The 19,514-nt window shown below is 34.6% G+C and overlaps 1 protein-coding gene and 1 long non-coding RNA gene across 2 annotated transcripts; one reads left to right on the top strand and one right to left on the bottom strand.

The window, feature by feature from the left end:
- Positions 1–97: 97 nt before the first annotated feature.
- On the bottom strand, positions 98–19,426 carry itgb7 (integrin, beta 7). The gene is made up of 16 exons (XM_082137130.1): positions 19,288–19,426; positions 17,498–17,546; positions 17,312–17,391; positions 13,160–13,358; positions 12,707–12,877; positions 11,727–11,968; positions 11,436–11,591; positions 11,188–11,283; positions 6,510–6,599; positions 5,740–5,880; positions 5,443–5,633; positions 3,449–3,675; positions 3,153–3,360; positions 1,380–1,570; positions 1,088–1,248; positions 98–917 (listed from the first exon to the last, which is right to left on the bottom strand). The coding sequence occupies exons 2-16, from the start codon at positions 17,544–17,546 to the stop codon at positions 840–842; spliced, it is 2,280 nt and encodes a 759-aa protein (XP_081993256.1). The 5' UTR covers positions 19,288–19,426; the 3' UTR covers positions 98–839.
- LOC309474670 lies at positions 7,600–9,047 on the top strand. Its single transcript, XR_014197396.1, has 4 exons — positions 7,600–7,614; positions 7,796–7,877; positions 8,072–8,234; positions 8,598–9,047. It is a non-coding gene; the product is annotated as an uncharacterized lncRNA (long non-coding RNA).
- Positions 19,427–19,514: the final 88 nt, after the last annotated feature.

Here is a 19,514-nt window from a genome sequence, read left to right as displayed (position 1 = left end):
TGTAAGTATTAATCTTTCGGAAACGGACAATAGAAGGCGATCTATTAATTAAATTGATTTAAATAAACTGAAATTAAAATATGAAAGAAAAATACACTTTTTTTTTTAACGGCACCTTTATTTTTTTTTTTACACAGACCAAGTAAAATACAAAAATAACACTATTAAACGTATTGCAGTAAAGCTAATCAGACATAAACGGTAGGCCAATGTGATTCATTATAGGTCCCCTCAGGAATTTCCTATGGGAATTTAATCTAGAAAATATTCTATATACAGAAAAGTTGTTTTGGATCAATGAGAAAAATAAACTGTGGTTAACTTTAATGTTTTTTTCAACAACATAAATAACACAAAGTCATACCTCAAACATACATGTTGAAGCCATCATTTAAAAAAATAAATTAAACAATGTAAACTGTAAAGTTGCTGACATAAGGACTATAAGGAGGACCATAAGGATTATTTCCCAGAGGAGATTCTTGAGGGACCCATGGCTTAAAAATGCAAGTTCTCTTAGATAGAGTTGTTTAGTTTTACAACAACCTGGACAGCTCCATTTAATCATAAGAGAAACTCAAGGCTTTTTGTTCAGCATACATATTAATATGCATAAAATACATCACCATATTTATAACAGTCCTGTTCTCCTGTACTGCAATACTTTTATTGCTAGCTTAGAATATACATTTGAAAGAAGTTTAAATTTGCACAGTGTAAGATGTACAATAGAAAAAAAATAGAAAAAAAATAAAACAAGATATTACAATAACACACTTCGAGAGATTAACGTTTCAGATGAATTCTCTTTCAGAATGTTAAATAATTTCAGAATGTTGCTATGCATCCTCTTCATTTTGCATATGCAAAGGGTTAATCACCGTTGTTGTGGCACCTTTGAAAAGAGGATTCTGGACCTGCATTGAACAGAGAAACATTAGATTGTTAAATATTCAATCTGTAAATGCTTTCATTTCACACTGAAGCACTTAAACATCATTTTGTATACACAGGTTATAATTTGCTCCACATTTATAGCCTAAACTGCTAAATGTGTTTAAGCAGTGTGTCTCTGTGTGCACATCACCTCATTCCATTCGGTCTGTTTCTGTGCTTTGACGAAGTTCTGATATTCTCTGATGTCATACAGTTCCAGCAAGACACGGTATATAATGATTATTATAATGCCAATAAGAATTATGCCTGACACAGAGCTGCCAATTATAACTGTAGTCTTATCAATGGAACCTACAGAAGAAAATAAAAAAACATTTTAACTTTTAACATTCGTTACACCAATTCTGTGTCATACAGATATACGTGTGGTCTAATCAAATGAATGATTTATAATACATACAAAATTATATTTTAATACATACGGGGCAGGTCTGCATATCGAAGAATAATTTTGCCGTTAGCACCAAGTTCTACTTCGTAGGAATTGGCATCTTGATATGTGCAATGCAGCTCATGAGTGCCTTCAAGACGAGAGATTTCAGCATTCAAACATTTCACAGCACAGACACTGGCATCAGAAGTACCATATTCCACAAGACATGCCACACATTCCCTACAGACACATTAAAACAGAGAAAGGCATCAGTCAGACACTTTTATGCAAAGTGACTTTTCATTTGTAGTAGATTCAAGGTATCAGTTCATGCTTTAATCGAACCCATGACCTTGGAGTTGCTAGCACTATATGCTCTACTACTTGTGTTATGCATGCAGCATCAGAGCATAAAGCAAATTGTTTTTTTTTTTTTTTCATTCTGCCTGGAAATAATTTTATCATGCTATCAGTTTTATACAATGAGCACTTGAGAAAGAACTAATGACTGGATCTGCCAAAGATTATCCCATGTTTTGTTTGAGGCAAGTACAAATTCACAAGCAGAACTGAATATTTTGCTTTTTTGTTGTTTTATGAATTATGTCTACAAAATCATCATAATTTATTAATAGAAATTCTGATCACACAGAGTACACATTTTCTGTTATATTTTCTTTGTTCTTTCATTGTATTATTATTATTTTTTTACAACCTTTCACAGAGACTTCCATACCAAATACTTTTTCCCACGCTGGTCTATTGATGTGGTATAATATATTTCAGATCAATGTGGCCTAAAAAGCACAAACTGTGGCCACAATAAGCTTTAATGAGGACCACACATTATAGGTGCATCCCAATTCACATACTTATGCACTATTCTATTACGTTTTTAAGTATAGTGTGAGTAGTGTGTTCACACTAAAAAAAAACAAGTGCACTTTAAATATTCGGATGATGCACTAACTTAACAGAATGTTTTACACTTTGTGCACTCAACTGTTGCAACTTTAATCATAGATAGATAGATATACATAGATGCCTCATTAGCCATATTGGAGCGGTCTGTGAACATTCAAGAGCGAGTTGACTGTGCATCTGCAACCGTAGTTAGATGCATGTATGAATAGAATATCTATATATGAAATAGGCTTCAGCAGATGATTTTGCTAAAATAACACAATACAACAAGACAAAGGCGTCAGCTGACATTACGAAGTTACCATAGTAAAAAGATACCTTAGTAAAAACCTGCAATATTGAGTTAATACATATAAAAACCCAAACCAACACATTTTCACCAATCAAAGGCTATCCCATTTCTTTGGGAAATCATGGCAGTTTCACAACCAGAAGCTGCGCAATGATGTGTCATCATTGATTCTTACTGTGAGTGATGGCACGCTGACCGTTGCAAGATGGCGGGCGCGCCTTTGTGTCTGGAGCGATCAAATGAGGCATCTACGTATAAATTCCTATGACTGTTTAATTACAGGGCATTAATTACAGCATCAGACTCTTTTGTTGAATGACTAAATAACCTTATAAACTTCATACACTACACGGATGAGTACATATGTATGAGTGCTTAGTGTATAAGTGCACAGTGTATAATGCGTCATTTGGGATGCAACTTATGTCACATTTCAAATGTCTTGCTATGCAACATTATAATCATTATTAAATGTATGACTTATTGAACAAACAGACAGAGGAAACTGAAATTGTGGTTTAAAGAAGAAGCAAACCCACACACAACTGCACAACTCACTAAAGATAATCTTGAAACAGATATCAGATCACAGGAAGAGATACTCACTTAAACAGCATGCAAGCGTCGATGAATGTAGAGCAGTTATCTCCCATGAAGCCTGTGTTACACTGACAGCGGTTGCAAGTGCATTTGCCTTGACCGCTGCAAAGCCCCTTGTCATTAATACACTTGTCTTGGCTAGGCGAGCACTCGCAGGCAGACCCCGTGTAGTTTTCTTTACATTCACATATTCCACACTTGCATGTTCCCTGTCCTATGACAACCAGGCATAGGAGTAGATAGTGAGTTTTGAAGGCGAAACTTAAAGAAACAAACAAACAAAGGCCAAATATTTTGCTTACCATTACAGGACTTGCCATTATGGTTTTCACAACTATTGTCATCACACTCGCAGTACTTCCCACTGTAGTGGCCTTGACACACACACTTGCCACACTCACAGGCGCCGTGTCCACTGCACACCAGAGAGCTGTTGTCAGGCCGACAGGACGCCAGCATGTTGACGGTAGAGTCCGCATCGCTTTGTTGCACACACTCGCAGTGCTGACCCAAATATCCTTCATCACAGCTAATACACACATTTCACACACAATTTAAGTAAAAAATTATAGTTAGACATACAAACATTTACACTTGTACAAACAAAACCACATATTCACTTAAAAGATTGTTTAAATATATTAATATGTTGGCATGACATCACATATCGTTCTGGTGCTGTTTTATTTTCTTTCTTCTGTGAAACACAGAAGGAGATGGTGATTTATATAGCCAAGTTAAAAAATAATTTAATTATTAATTTAATTTACATTTTTTATGGCAAACCCCATTGTTTACTGTCACCTGACCAATCACAACACAATGTGTGACAATTTTACTGACTGTTTACAATTCGAGACTAGCAAATTAGATTTGTGAGCTGACAGTTTTGGCGCTTGGTAGAATAAATCACCATGGAAAACACCATGGACAATCTCTAAGATTTACTTTTGTGTTTCATGGAAGAAGAAAATAATACAGGGTTGGGTGAATTTTTAGTTGAATTACTCATTCCTTTATTCCTTAATAGTCTTTAAAGGCACAATATGTAAGATTTTTTGATAAAATAGGCTATCAATGTTATATATTTTGTTGACTGGGATATTATCCCAAACTAACCATTGTTATATAGCTCAACACAGTTAGACTTATTATTTGAATCTATTGTTTTCTTGATTTACCGCGAGTAACATTTTTGTACCATGCCTCAGAGACAACACTATTTTGTCAAGTGGCTAACGTAGCAAAATCAGAAAGAGCCATTTAGCAACACAAGTCATCCAGCTTTTATTAATATGATATTCTAATATTGATCTGACTTAGGCCTACCTCAATGTGCAACAAGTATCTCACAGCAGCCACCGAGCTAACGCAAAGAGTATGATTGTATTTTTAGCATGATGGTTTGACCTATTAAAATAGCGCTGCGTTACCCTACAACTTTAATTCGTCAAATAAAGTGACCTGTATGAGAAGTAATTCAGCACTTGGGGCTATTTCATAACAATGTAAAAAATTAATGTTAATTTAAATGATCAAATGGAACTGTAACAAAGTTCAGGTTCAGGGAAGAAGGAGGTGGACGTTAAACGTAATCTTAATCGTAAAATATACATAAAATAAAAGTAGCATAATAAAACAGCAACGTAAAATGCCCCAGGCTCTCGACCCCACTATGCTTCATACCAAAGTAACATTAATAAAACTTTAATACATTAGCTTAATGTTTCCCAACCCTGTTCCAGGAGGCACACCAACAATACACATTTTGGATGTCCCTTATCTGGCCCCTTAATTTCTGGTCTTGGAGCATGGGTGTCCAAACTTGGTCCTGGAGGGCCACTGTCCTGGAAAGTTTAGCTCCAACTTGCACACCTGCCTGGAAGTTTCTAGTATGCAAGAGCATGATTAGTGTTTATTTGGGGTTGGAGCTAAAATATGCTGGACAATGGCCCTCAAGGAGCAGGATTGGACACCCCTGTCTTTGAGTCTCTAATGCGCTGATGTTGAATCAGGTGTGTTTGATTAGGAATAGTTTGTTGGTGTGCCTCCAGGAACAGGGTTCGGAAACACTGCGATAAGCTCATGATTTCTGCCCGAGTCCCGTCTGATTTATTTCCATCGGCTGTGGAGTTGAAGACGACAACTCCCATGATTCCAAACTACGCCTTTTTCATTGTTTTGAATAAACTACCTCTAGCAACGAAACTTACATACTGTGCCTTTAATCATGACATATTTCACAGATTCTGTCAGCTGATGTGTAATTCTCTGCTGAGATGCTAGAGGGCTCTACCTGCACACGCCGCATGAGAGCGTTCCTGTACTGTTGCAGTGTTTAGAAGCATTCTCTGGAGCACCACAGTCACAGTGACACTCTGTATGTACTGTGATCTTCACTTCCTCACTGATACCATGCATTCTGATCCGAAATGTCTGAGGCTCCTTCAGACACGCAGATGCGTTCAAACGTACTTGGAACGCAATCTATACAAATAATAAATGACAAGAAAAAACTAAACTTATCAGACACAACAACAAATGTTTCCTGGTTTATGATAATTATGAGGAAACCACTGATGGTGGCGCTCACCTTCTCATGCTTGATGCCTTGACACTCTCCTCTCTCCTTCCATTCAGCATCTGCCTGATTCCCTTTACATGAAGACCTGTAGGACACATCCAGTTCTTTCGGAGCTCCCTCCTGCTCCAACACCAGTGTGGACGACAAATTCTGGCCCACAAAAAATATATATTCAGTATGTATATAAAAATATACAGTCATTTATGAAATAAAGCAAAAACATAAATATCTATGGCAAATTTGCCAGTTATATGTAGACATACTGATTATATGTAGTTAGGTTTTTTCAATAAGTTGTTTAATTAGCTGTTTAAAGTGTCAAAGCAAAAATAAATGTGTCTGCCTGCAATACTTTATGCTGAACGGTCAATTGTTTCATGCTAAGGTAAAATATTTTCACGTAATGACCAGTAAACTGTATAATTGACCGTCTGACTGCAGTTCCTTACACTGTGCAAGTTTAAAGTCTCTAATACGCAGTCACATGATCATAATAATGATCACATAATAAGATAATTTAAACTTAAATAATTCCATTTATGACAATTTATTTATTGATTTAGAAAGTAGGCCATGTAATAGGCACAAACACAACCACACACAGTTTCAGTTAATTTAGTAAATTATTTAACCATTAAGCAGAAGTGAAAAACAGCAGGGAAACGATGACTATTTTGTTCCTACAGCCAATTGTAATTAGTTCAAGTGGGAAGTAGGGCGAGTGCACAAGCCACTAAATAGGGTCAAAACACAGGATAGCAAATGATGAAAACACTCACCCCATAGGCTTCAGAGATGAGATCAACAACATTACTAGAGTCATTCTTTAATACAGCAACCACAGACTGAGGAATCAATGCACTCAATGCCTGTGAATATATTTGTATGTGTGTGCGAAAGATGGAAAAAGAGAGGATTATATTTTAATAATACATATTAATTATTATTATAATAGATATATTTAAATATTTAAATGTATACACAATGCTGTTCAAATGTTAGGGGTCGGTAAGATTTTTAATGTTTTTGAAAGAGGTCTATAAGAAGGAGATATATAAGTTTCTCTTATGATCATTGAGTTTGACCAAAAATACAGGAGAAACAGTAATACTGTGAAACAGTATTAGCCTACATTTAAAATGACTATTTTGTAGATTTATTTCTATAAAATCCAATAGCTTTCCTGACTCACATATACTTAGTAAACTTTACTCAGTAATATAAAATACATACTTCTTACTAGGTTTTGTTGAGTTACAGTCAATTGCAGGGTGAAAATAACAAGTTACTCAATCGTTTGAGTGACGCTTACTTGAAATAAGCAAGTAGCAACAAAGGATGCAATGACTTTACCAAACCAGTGAGAGGCAGCAGTGAATTAAAGCATGCCTAATGTGCAGAAAAAACAAAGAAGAAGAAGCGGCACTTGTGAGAGCATGCGCAATAGATTCAGTGCGTATTTCATTTTCGGCGCCCATTTTGCAGATGTGGAAAGACTTTGACAGACTACCTACATTTTTATCTGGAGTTTTTGGAATAATAATAAGGTGAGTAATCAAGCATGCGACTTTTGTGTGAATGTTTTTTTTTTACTGTCTGTCGCAAATTTTTACTGATTTCCTTAATGTCTAACGTTACCAAATAATTTAGATAATTAGAGCTTGAAGAATATGGTTTGGCCTGTTTTGGGGTTTTTTTGCGCATAAAACTATCAGGTACCATAACAGTTCCTGGAATGCCTGAAAAGCGATTTATTTGTCCCAAATGTAAGAATTATGGTTTTCTATTTTACCATTTTCACTGATGCATTCTCCTCTGTTGGCATTGGTTTATAAATTATTAAGGTTCCAAATCTGGTGAAATGGTGCACGTCTACAGTTAAAGGTAACCTGCAGCTTATGCAGAGATGAAGTATGTGATGCTTTTTGACAGTATTTGTGATTTCACAACAGCATTAAACTATTATTTTTTAAATTGAGTAAATTCAGATTGTAATGCAAGCACTGTAAAAGTGATTTTATTTTATTTTTTACTCGAACTCAACTGCTTTATCACTGCATCAAAGATGGACCAGACCTTCTCAATGCGAAGACGTGAAATTTTGGATGCAGATGGAGCAGTGGCCAGCTCTTTTTACAGAGAGACAAGTAAGTACTTATTCATACCCTTTTCCACCATGAGAAACCACATTCTGTTTAGGTCTGGCTTTAGAATTGGCCTATTGGCCTGACCATGCATTGAAAGATATTTTTTATAAAGATCAGAAAAATCTAAAATAATTGTTCATTGAAAGATTTCCACACTGTCCCATGCCTTTTTTTTTTTTTTTTTTGTGTTGTAGGTGTTTGCAGAGTTTAACAGGATAGTCCCCACAGATCTGCAGACTGCAGAGTAACTTTTATGGTGCTGTGGATCGCTACACACCACGCTTTGTCACAATCTTCAAGTCTTCAAGAAGCATTGGAGAGAAATTAGATGAGCTTATGCAGCAAATTAATACAGGGGTGAGTTTACTGTATGTTTCGGTTTACTGTGAGTTCACCCAAAAGTTAAAATTATCCCATGATTTACTCACCCTCAAGTAATCCTAGGTGTATATAACATTCTTCTTTCAGACGAATACAATCAGAGTTATATTAGAAAATGTCCTGTCTCATCCAAGCTTTATAATGGCAGTGAATGGCCGTATATTTTTTAAGTCCATCAAAATGCATCCATCCATGATAAAAGTGCATCTATCCATCATTAAAATATACAGCCATTCACTATAAATCATTTTTAAATTATACAATTTTAATTTATAATTGATAAATCATGCCTTTTCACTTTTCTCTGTTGTAATATTTGTATTGTTTGGTTTCATTCAGGTATGTGATGTTGATGAAGCCTGGGCACAACTATCTGTTGGGGTGCTGACTGTCATTGATGAAGAACAACTTCCCTCTCTAAATAAACTCTACCTTTGCCCAGTGTCTACTGCCATCATTGTTGAGAGAGGTATTGTAATGGATAATCTGCAGAACCTGCCTCAGGCAATTTGCATCTATTTTGGTCTGTCTTATGCTTTAAATTTGGATTACCCAAAAGACATGAAAAATACTTTTAACTTCATTCAGAAATTGATGCTTGCTTTGAGACAGAACAAACTCTCACCAAAACTGCAATCTCTGAACAATCTCCTGTTGAGTAATCAAATGTGCAAGATTGATGATGTTTGGCATTAGATTACATTTGTTTATGACAGTGGAATTAGATTAGTTGATAGAAAAATAAAAGGGAAACTAAGCCACTTGTTTAAAATTGTCAGCCCATTCGTTCATGAGCAAGTTAAAGGGTTAGTTCACCCAAAAATGAAAATTCTGTCAGTAATTACTCACCTTCATGTCGTTCAAAACCCGTAAGACCTTCGTTCATCTTCAAAACACAAATAAAGATATTTTTGATGAAATCTGAGAGCTTTCTACCCCCCCATGACCGCAACGTCATTGCAGCTTTCAAGGCCCAGAAAAAAACATCGTTACAATAGTCCATGTGAAGTATACAGTACTTCAACCTTAATATTATGAAGCGACGAGAATACTTTTTGTGCGCAAAAAACCCCCCAAATAACAACATTATTCAACAATCTCTTCTCTTCCACGTCATTCTCCTACGCTGTTGACGTAGTGTAGTGACGTAGGCTTATTATTGGCCAGCATCACACATGACCAGCGTCAACCAATAATAAGCCTCAATCTGACGTAGAACCCAGAAGCACTGGGCGTTTACACTACGTTAACAGCGTAGGAGAATGGCGTGGAAGAGAAGAGATTGTTGAATAATGTCGTTATTTGGGGGTTTTTTTGCGGCCAAAAAATATTCTTGTTGCTTCATAACATTAAGGTTGAAGTACTGTAGACACATGGACTATTTTAACTACGTCTTTACTACCTTTCTGGGCCTTGGAAGTTGCAATGACATTGCAGTCTATGGAGGGACAGAAACCTCTCAGATTTCATCAAAAATATCTTCATTTGTGTTCCTAAGATGAACGAAAGTCTTACGGGGTTGGAACAACATGAGGGTGAGTAATTACTGACAGAATTAAACATTTTGGGTGAACTAACCCTTTAAGAATCTGTCAGCGTATTCATTTCTAATGTACATGTGTGTCAGAGACATTGCTTTTTCATCGTTTAGGCTTAAACGATGAAATACTATTCCATCGTTAATGAATGTAGCCACTTTTTTTGCACTTCTATATACCAAGTTTGGTATCCGAAGTGTTATTGATTAAAGTGAGTCATTGTTATGTATTGAATTGTTAAAGCTGTTTGTTGAGAATCTGTTAGAGTCAGGGTATGGTCTCTAATATATTTATTTTTATTCAGATTTTATATACATTTACTAATACGTTATTAAAATCAAAGGTTGTATTTGTTAACATTAGTTAATGCACTGTAAACTAACATGAACAATGAATAGCTGTATTTTTATTAACTAACATTAACAAAGATTAATAAATACTGTAATGAATGTATTTATCATGGTTAGTTCATGTTAGTTAATACACTACCTAATGTTAACTAATAAACCTTATTATAAAGTGTTAATGTTTTTTGTTTTTTTTCCCCCAAAAAATTAAAAAACCTAAAGTGACTATTTGCATAAATTGTATACCCCAATGCAAACTTGTGTGGACCACCCCTGTGTCAGTTGTTTAGAAAACAAATACAATAAATTTACCTTTGAACTGTATCATTGCCTTAAATTTATTTGTCCAGTTGTAAATGTTATCTTTGTAAAATTGTGAAAGTATTCTCAATGATATATAATAGATGATTGATAGCACTTAAGTTATTGGAGTAAAGCTTACTTGCTATTTTAAGTGCAATCGGTTTGCATGGTTTTAACAAGTAAACTGGATTGCTTTTGAAGTAAAGTAAACTCAGTAATTCCAAGTTGTATGCAGAAAACATTAGAGTTAACACAACTAGCATAAATGAGTACATAAAGTAAATGATCAAGTATACTATACAAATTAATTTTAAGTTACTGGAACTCTCTTGTAAGTGTACACTACTAGACATGCACTTGTTAGTACTACATACTATTCCTATTTCACGTTACTTAGTTTTTTAAGTGCAATCGGTTTGCATGCTTTTTTTGAGTAAGCTGAACTAATTGGATTTTACAGTGTGGTGAAGCTGAATTTTCAGCAGACATTACTTTAGTCTTCAGTGTTACATGATCCTTTTATCAAATTATTCTAATATGCTGATTTGGTGCTCAATAAATATGTTGTGCTGCTTAAGATTTTTGTGGAAACCATAATAAATATTTTTTTCAGTATTCTTAACTGCATCAATTTAATGCATCCTTCCTGAATAAAAGTAGTAATTTCTTAAAAAAAATTTAAGAAATTACTCACACCAAACTTTTGAACAGTATTGTACAGTATATATATTTCCCTCAAACCTTATATGCTGGATAAATGCCCTCAGTCACAGCAAATATGAGCTGAATATTGTTTTCCTGCAGAACTTTAGATACATGGCCCACTGATGGGTAATCCTGTAGGAGAATTGAATATGATTTTTATTTTGTCTTCATATGCAAACTATCCCACTTATATTCCTCTTAAAGTTGCATTTTTATTCTTTTTTTCTTTTATCTATAACAGAAAACGCATAAAGAATGTTCATCATTAAATGAGCAACACTTACATAGGCTTTTCCATTATAGGAACCTTTCTCATTAAGATGACACTCTCCATTATGTGGCTGAAAGACACCACCTAGTCGTCCATCTCCTGCCATGTGGAAAGTATCATCAGATGTGTAAACCAGAATCCGTGTCACATCATGCCATCTAATCTTCTCCTGTGGTGAGAAAACCAAAAATAAATACTTTTTCATGTACAGTAGCTTTTCACAGACTCTGATATACTGCACACAAAAATGGCAACTTGTGTCTTTACATGTAATTCCATTCGTTCATGGCATATCAGCTCTCACCTTACAGACTGCAGCCTGCATTATTGCATCCAGACCAGCCTCAGGAGAGTCCAGGTTGCCAGAGATTTTCTGTTTGCTAACTTCTCGTTCAAACTCCTTGGCATCGTTAGTCAATGGCAGGACATTCTGAAAACTGAAAGCTGGTTGGCAGGTATCTATACGATTGGGGCAGGGGTTCTGACGTCTTGCCTTCACCTGACTGACATATGGCAACATCTCCTTATCAACAAAAGACCCGAAACCTGAAAGATGGAGAAAGGGCTTAGGATAAATGACAGAAACATAGCTCTAGTTCAACCACTGCCTATTCTTTAAAATTGCAGTTCAAATAGGTCTATTTTAATTGACAATTACGTTTTTCATTAAGCAATAAGATAACTTGTCAGTAGGACTTTTTAAATGTTTTTGAAAGAAGTCTCTTATACTTACCAAGGCTGCATTTATGTATTTATTTAATACAAATGCAGTATAAACAGTAATATTGTGAAATATTATTACAATTTAAAATAAATGTTTTGTATTTTAATATATTTTAAGATGTAATCTATTCCTGTAATGTTAAAGATATATTTTCAGCATCATTACTCCAGTCTTCAGTGTCACATGATCCTTCGAAATCATTCTAAAATTATGATTTGGTGCTCAATAAAAATTGCTGTTGAAAACAGTTGTGCTGCTTAATATTTCAGAAAGTTCAGAAGAACAATTTTCTTTTTGTAAAAGAAAATCTTACCGACCCCAAACTTTTGAATGGTGGTGTACTTTAAAATAAAATATTAACACAAAATATTTATTTTTGAGAAAGTTTGATAAGTTATAAAATATGAGCAGAGTTTAATAAATACATTTAATATATAAATGTATTTTCCAGACCTGGAAATACTAATTATGTTCTATTTAGAAATAATTGTCTCTAATCTGTTAAAAATTCATCATTGGTTAGCCACATTGCTGCTAGTATTTCAGTTAGCGATTCTCACCGATCCGGACGGTCTCTGTGATGTCTTTCAGTTTCTTGAGGATTTTCTGCCCCAGAGTTTTAATTTGCTCCAGATCATCTTTCATGGAATAGCTCAGGTCCATCAGGTAGTACAGATCTATAGGGTAACCCTGAGCCCTCTTAAACTCAATTGTGAATTCATATGGAACTCCTGCACATGTGAAATAAAAAAATTATTAGGAACTGCATTCACAAAATACTATTGACCAACAATGTTAAGGAGAGTCAAAATATGGTTGTTTTTGTGCCAATTGTTGTATATGGTTTATTGTATGTGTAAGATACATAAGCCTGTATATCTTTGCTGTATAATATTACATCTACTGTACATATTAAAGTGAACAATTACACTAAAGTGAAAATACTCTGCAAATGGCTTCAAGCTTATGTTCCAATAAGTTGCAGCATGCAGCTGTATGTCTGGGTAACTCACCAACTCTGAGTGTAATGTTGATATTCTGAGGTTTGAGTTGGACCACATTTTCAATATCGTTGCTGAGGTCACTGTTCTTTACATAGATCAAGGGATGTTCTCCAGGATTGATCACATTATCCTCTCTACAACTCCTGGCCTTCAGAGACTCGGGAGAATCACAGCGCCGTTCATTAGACTCGCCTGATTTTAAAAAGTCCTGCATCACAAGGAAATTAGCAGTACAAGTACAATCAGTTATAAGCATGTCCTTAAAAATGTGCTTCATATGGTAACATCTAAACATCTTTATTATAAGTGACCTACACCAAATCATGATACGGTTCAAATCAGGGTAGAAATAACGATTTTGATACCAATTTATTTCACATTTACAATATAGGAGATATAGGTGCGGTTTTGTTAAATTTTTATAATTTTTTTAATAATGGTTTGTTATCCCATTATACACATTTATAAATTGTATAAATGTTTATTTAATTGATTTAATGATTTATTGGTTTTAAAATTGCACAAATGACTCTGGTAAATATATGCAATATAAACTAGAATCTTCTGAAGGCTTCAGAAATGAACTTTGAGCATTCTCTACTTTAAATAAAATTTCAGGATTTATAACATTAAATGGTTAGTTCACCCAAAAAAAGTAAAATTCTGTCATTAATTACTCCCTCTCACGTCATTCCAAACTCAGAAGACATTTGTTCATCTTCGGAACACAAATGAAGATCTTTTTAATGAAATCTGAGAGCTTTCTGTCCCTCCATTGACAGTCTAATTTGAAGACCCAGAAAGGTCGTAAAAACATCATAAAAGTAATCCATGTGACTCCAGTGGTTTAACCTCAGTTTTATGAAGCGAAGCGAGTGCTTTGTTTGCGCAAAAAAACACACGAATTTACCAATTCATTTACGAAAAAAATATGAATCTCCAACATGGGTCACAAGGATTAATGCATGAATAACAGCAGCCTTAACTACATGTTAGTACATGTTTGATAGTGTAAGACTGGAAAAACTGGAAGAGAGGGCAACTCTCTGAGAAAAAAAAGTGTAAATGAGAACCCAAGTGCAGTTTATTATAAACAAAACCAAACATGAAACAAAAACATGGCGTGGCATGAAAACTCAAAAATCAAGACATGAACAGGACTCACAACAGTGGTTACAGGAAACAATACTTGACAAAGAAGACACATGGCAAACATGAGGGCTTAAATACACAGACTAATGACAAGACAAGGGACACATGTGAACAATGATCAGACAATTAACCAATGACAAGACATATGGCAGGATCACATGACAAACAGGGAATCACATGACAGACATGGAAACATGACATGAACAACCCCAGAAACATGACATGAACAAACCCAAAAACAAAACCGTGAAAGTTTCTGTCTCGGTCTGAGCACTTAAAGAAATGTCACAAGAGGCTAGGGGCGATTTGTAGTTCACATCAGCCAGTGATGCTGAATGTGCTCAAGACACTCAGCATCATGTATTTTCTAATGTCAGGTTCGCATCTTTTCTCTATTTTTCCAGAGCATTTGATGTTTTGTATTTATTATCTTTGAACTGATTATGTAATTGGCATGATACATTTACCTGACATAATAAATTGTTACATTTGGATTTATTCTGACTTACTCTGAAATAATTTTTCCAAGTAGATTAAACAGATTCGTATGTTACCGCAAATCTGCATCAGATTAGTGACGGACTAGAGACCAGAGAAAGTAATATTGGTCGGCTTATAGTAGTGGCCATGACCTCTGTCTTAAGAAAACGTTACTTTAATTCAAGTATATACTGACAAAGGGGGGCTATACAAAAATATCTTTGATTGAATAAGCATGAATGCGACTGTCTAAGATATTAGCCAATTACCTTTGTTTAGTGACCAAAACTGGCAAGTTTGTGATCCTGAGACTCTTGTTAAACGGCCGACGTGAGGACCTCAAAGCGACATAGATTCCTAATGAACGGGTAAAATATAAGTAAGTATAATATATAATATATTAGTAAAGAGTTGAATAGAATAATCAAATGTGTCGCTTAACTTATCTATGCGCTCTATTGACTCTGTTGATGCCTTCAAATGCAGACAAATGTATTTTATGATATAAATGTTTTGTTGTGAAGCACTTTGTGGCCTTATACCTGTGAAAGGTCGGTGCTATATAAATAAAACTTACTTACTTAACTATTATATAAATTACCAATAACCAATTGGCATTCTAACCTAAATTCTAGGTCGTGATAAAATGGAGTCAGATAAAAGTTGAATTGGAATTAAATTACTTTGCCACGCTGAAAAGACAGTAACACGCAGTAAACCTTCACCCGCTTATCGGAAACTGTAGTTGGAACAACTGGGTAGGCCTGACAATTGTTAAAGGGATAGTTCACCCAAAAATGAAAATTACCCCATGATTTACTCACCCTCAAGCCATACAAGGTGTATATGACATTCTTCTTTCAGGCGAATACAATCAAATTTATATAAAAAAAATCTCCTGGCTCTTCCAAGCTTTATAATGGCAGTGATTGGCCGTTTCTGTTTTAAAGTCCATCAAAGTGCATCCATACATGATAAAAGTGCTCCATACAGCTCCGAGGGGGTCTAAGGCCTTCTGAAGCGAAACGATGCGTTCGTGTACGACAAATATCCATATTTAAGTCTTTATCGTCAAAAATAACTAGCTTCCGGCAGACGGCCATACGCATCGATTTACGGCGAAAGAAATCGATGATCTGTGCTTTAGAAGTTTAGATGCCAACAACTGTAGCAGATGACTACTATTATTCTGTTGCGCGGAGCTGAGTAAGAACTGATGACGGCACGGCTTAATCTTACTGCGCGCTGTCTAGTGCGTCGCACAGCTTCTGCACACATATTTTGAGAGTTGGTCAGCTAAATAAAACAGGTGGTGTGCCAAATATGTAGGCTAGGGGTAGTTGTGAGAGCAGATGCCACGTAAATTATTATTTAGGCTAATACAATAAATTAGTATTTCACGGCACGCAAATTTATGTGTAGGCTACACATAAGAAAGCTCTGTCTAGGCTCTGCCCCGGTTTGTGTCGGGCCATTTATTGGTCTGGCTGTTTGATGGAAAGAGATTAAATGTTGTTGCAATAAACTCTATAAAAATAAGAATAATAACAAAGAATAATAACATGAACTGATGACAGCACGGCTTGATCTCGGTTGACCAATCAGGGGAAAGGGGCGTTTTATTCCCGCCCATGTAGAGATTGAATATTCAAGCTGTTTATCCATTTTGGTTTTATTGTATTTCCATTTGGCGGATTAGAACAAAGTGTGATGAAAACAAAAATAAAAATTTGACAAAAACGATGCGAGATTTGTTTATTTATGTTCATGAGAAGGGTCGAATATGTGATAAATGAAAAGTTTCTTCGGTTTTCTTTTTAGAAGACAAAAACAAGAAAACAAATTACCCGAAGGTACACAGACCTTTCTATTAGGTTGAAGTTGTATAGGGTTACCATTATGGTGAAGAATAGAGTCTGTGGTCAGGTCGAGGATGGGCTTCAAATGTTCAAGGCTTTACTGAATGTTGATTAGGTAGGCTACTTGCAAGTATAGTGTGATAGACCCTTTGATGGTTAAATTAGCATAAGCTAGCTATTGCTAACTAGCGCATAATCATAAAGGTTTGAGTTAATAGGATGTTCATGCAAAAAAAATTGTATGAGCTAGCATTTTCAATATTTCAACTGAATTGTAATTAACACGTTTGTGTAGTACAACATTTTTAAGATCTAACTGAATCTTTGAGTTAGTTAACTTTAAAAAAAATTGAGTTAGTTTACTTAAATTTTTTGAGGTAATCGGTTTCCACAAATGTTTTGAGTATTCTGAACTTAACAGGTTTTACAATGAAGCAGCTGTTAAGTTTGCACAGAAAAACATGCTCAACCACAGGTACCACAGCAGGAAAAGAGCCTCCAAAAAGGAGCACAAAGCTAAATGTGAATGCTTTGTTTCTCAGTAATCTCTTCTCTCAGTTCTCGTCAGCTCTGACAAAGTATGACATCTTCTCCATCCTGATCATGGGAAACTGACTCTTGGGGAAGGTTCAATTAAACTACTTATTGATCCATTCACATGATAACCTACCATCTGTGTGCACCACGCACATCCAGGACTCCTTATACATTCAGAACATGAAGGGTGAGATTGACAAAATGGTTCTTGCCCTAAAATGCACATAATAAAATGCACACTTTAATAAAAATCAAATATCAAAAGCATCAATGACTTGTTTTACTTTTCTAAAAAGGCATGGATGTCCATGTGCATTACCTTGTATACAGTGAAAGAGAACTGTCACAGCTATCACAAAAGCCTTCATCTGCAGAGAAAGAATGTTTTAGGTTATAATGACAAAAAGTTCATTTCGAGCTCATCGAATATATTAGAATTCTAATATGAAATATACCTTACTAATACTGTATTTCCAAGATACTGTCCATTTAGTAAAATTTGAATAATACAGAATTACTAAACAGTGAAGATGTTTTCATATTTACCAGATTTTTTATCAAAACAATATTCCTTTTAACTTCATTTTTCTTTTTACACAAATAAATATATAAATAAATAAATATTGAAATATCTGTGTTTTTGGGACCAGAAAGACAAATCACATCTGATCAAAAAAAGAAAAAGGATTTCTACATGTGCGTGACATACTATACCATATGACAGGCACATGAATCAAGAAAAACAGAACTAAATGCTAAACGTATTTAAAAAGCACTTCCACCACGCTGTATAGCCTACTTCTCATTCATGTGAACATACTTAACACCAGACATGTGACAATGAGTCAGGCGTTACAAGATGGAAGCGTGCAAGCATCTGAAAACCAAGGCGACAGACAGACATACAAAACCGCAGTTTGTCACTCTTCCTCTTTATCGCTCACATCATTAACTATAGCACAGGGACATAGAGACAACTCATCCAACAGTGAAAACACACATTCTAGCATTTTTTCTCAGTAGTAACAATCTGAACTTAATCTGTCAGCTGTTTTTTTAAGTAGTTTTTTTCTGAAAAATTCAGATTTTTGGGTTAGCCCTGTTTCGGTAACGGAAACATTCAGAGAAACAGAGAGAAAGAGTGTTTTTTTATATTGTTTTATATATATATATATATATATATATATATATATATATATATATATATATATATATATATATATATATATATATATTAGTAAAGTATACTTTAGTAAAGCAAGCATTCTAATAGACAACTCGGCTAAAACATTTTTTTATATATATAAATTCCAAATTGTGTAGCTAAAATAATTAAGAAAGCAAATATGCCAGAATAAAATAAAGTTTGAAACAATTAATAATCCATATTTAAATACAGAAACAAAGGTTTTGCAATAGGAGCAATATGAGACAAAGCAAATAAAGAGCTACAAAATATGTAGCACCTTTTTAACAACATGATAGTTTGTATGTATTTCGTTGTTGTTAATTTACTAATTAGAAAACCTTGAAAATGTTTGGAGTGGAATCCACTTTTATTTTATTTTGAAGGTATTGTATAATGGTACTCTAATTAAGCTAAAATGATGTAAATTTGTAGTTGCAAAACAACCAAGTAATGGCATTTTTTAGTTCACTATGTAAATATTGGGTTCATAAATTACATTGTAGAGTTAATATGTCATTACTTGTCATGTAAACAGAAAAACCCTTTGAAAAATCTTTAACATTTTTAGCAACATATTAACTATCTAGGCTAAAGTGTATTTAGTTTATTTATTTAGGTCAACTTATTTATTGTCTACCATTAAACTAATGATTTATTTTTACTTCATTTATTTATTTAATTTCTTTCAAACAAAGTGGGACAGCCAACCAGTAATTAGATATTGGTCAGTCTACCAGTTTCAGCCCTACAGCAACAGTTTCCTAATCCAATTCAACTAATTGCTTTTCTCCAAATTCAAATAGTAGTTTTCAAACTGTTATAAACTAAACCTGTCAATCCTTAACAAAACCAAGTCAATTAGATAGCATCCAACACAACGAAATCTATTAAAATTTGAAATCATTTTAATCGTCTCTTACCGTAAATGTGAGATGTCGTGTGAATGCGAATTCAAAGCGTCACTGGAGGGAGGCGTCATCATGATTCTCGTCAAAATGTCTATGGTTGTGTCTCAAAATCTAGTGAGCTTCCTAGCTAGACAGCATATTTGGTCGCTATAGATACGTGCAGCATGTTTGAGCAGGATACGCGGCTATGAAGCTTAAAAAAAATTTAAAAAAAATAATACACTGTATGTGGTTCCCAA

Source organism: Leuciscus leuciscus, assembly GCF_965113295.1.
Source record: "Leuciscus leuciscus genome assembly, chromosome: 14".
Taxonomy (NCBI): domain Eukaryota; kingdom Metazoa; phylum Chordata; class Actinopteri; order Cypriniformes; family Leuciscidae; genus Leuciscus; species Leuciscus leuciscus.
The sequence above is the reverse complement of the archived record's forward strand: the minus strand, read 5'-3'. Positions and strand labels throughout refer to the sequence as shown.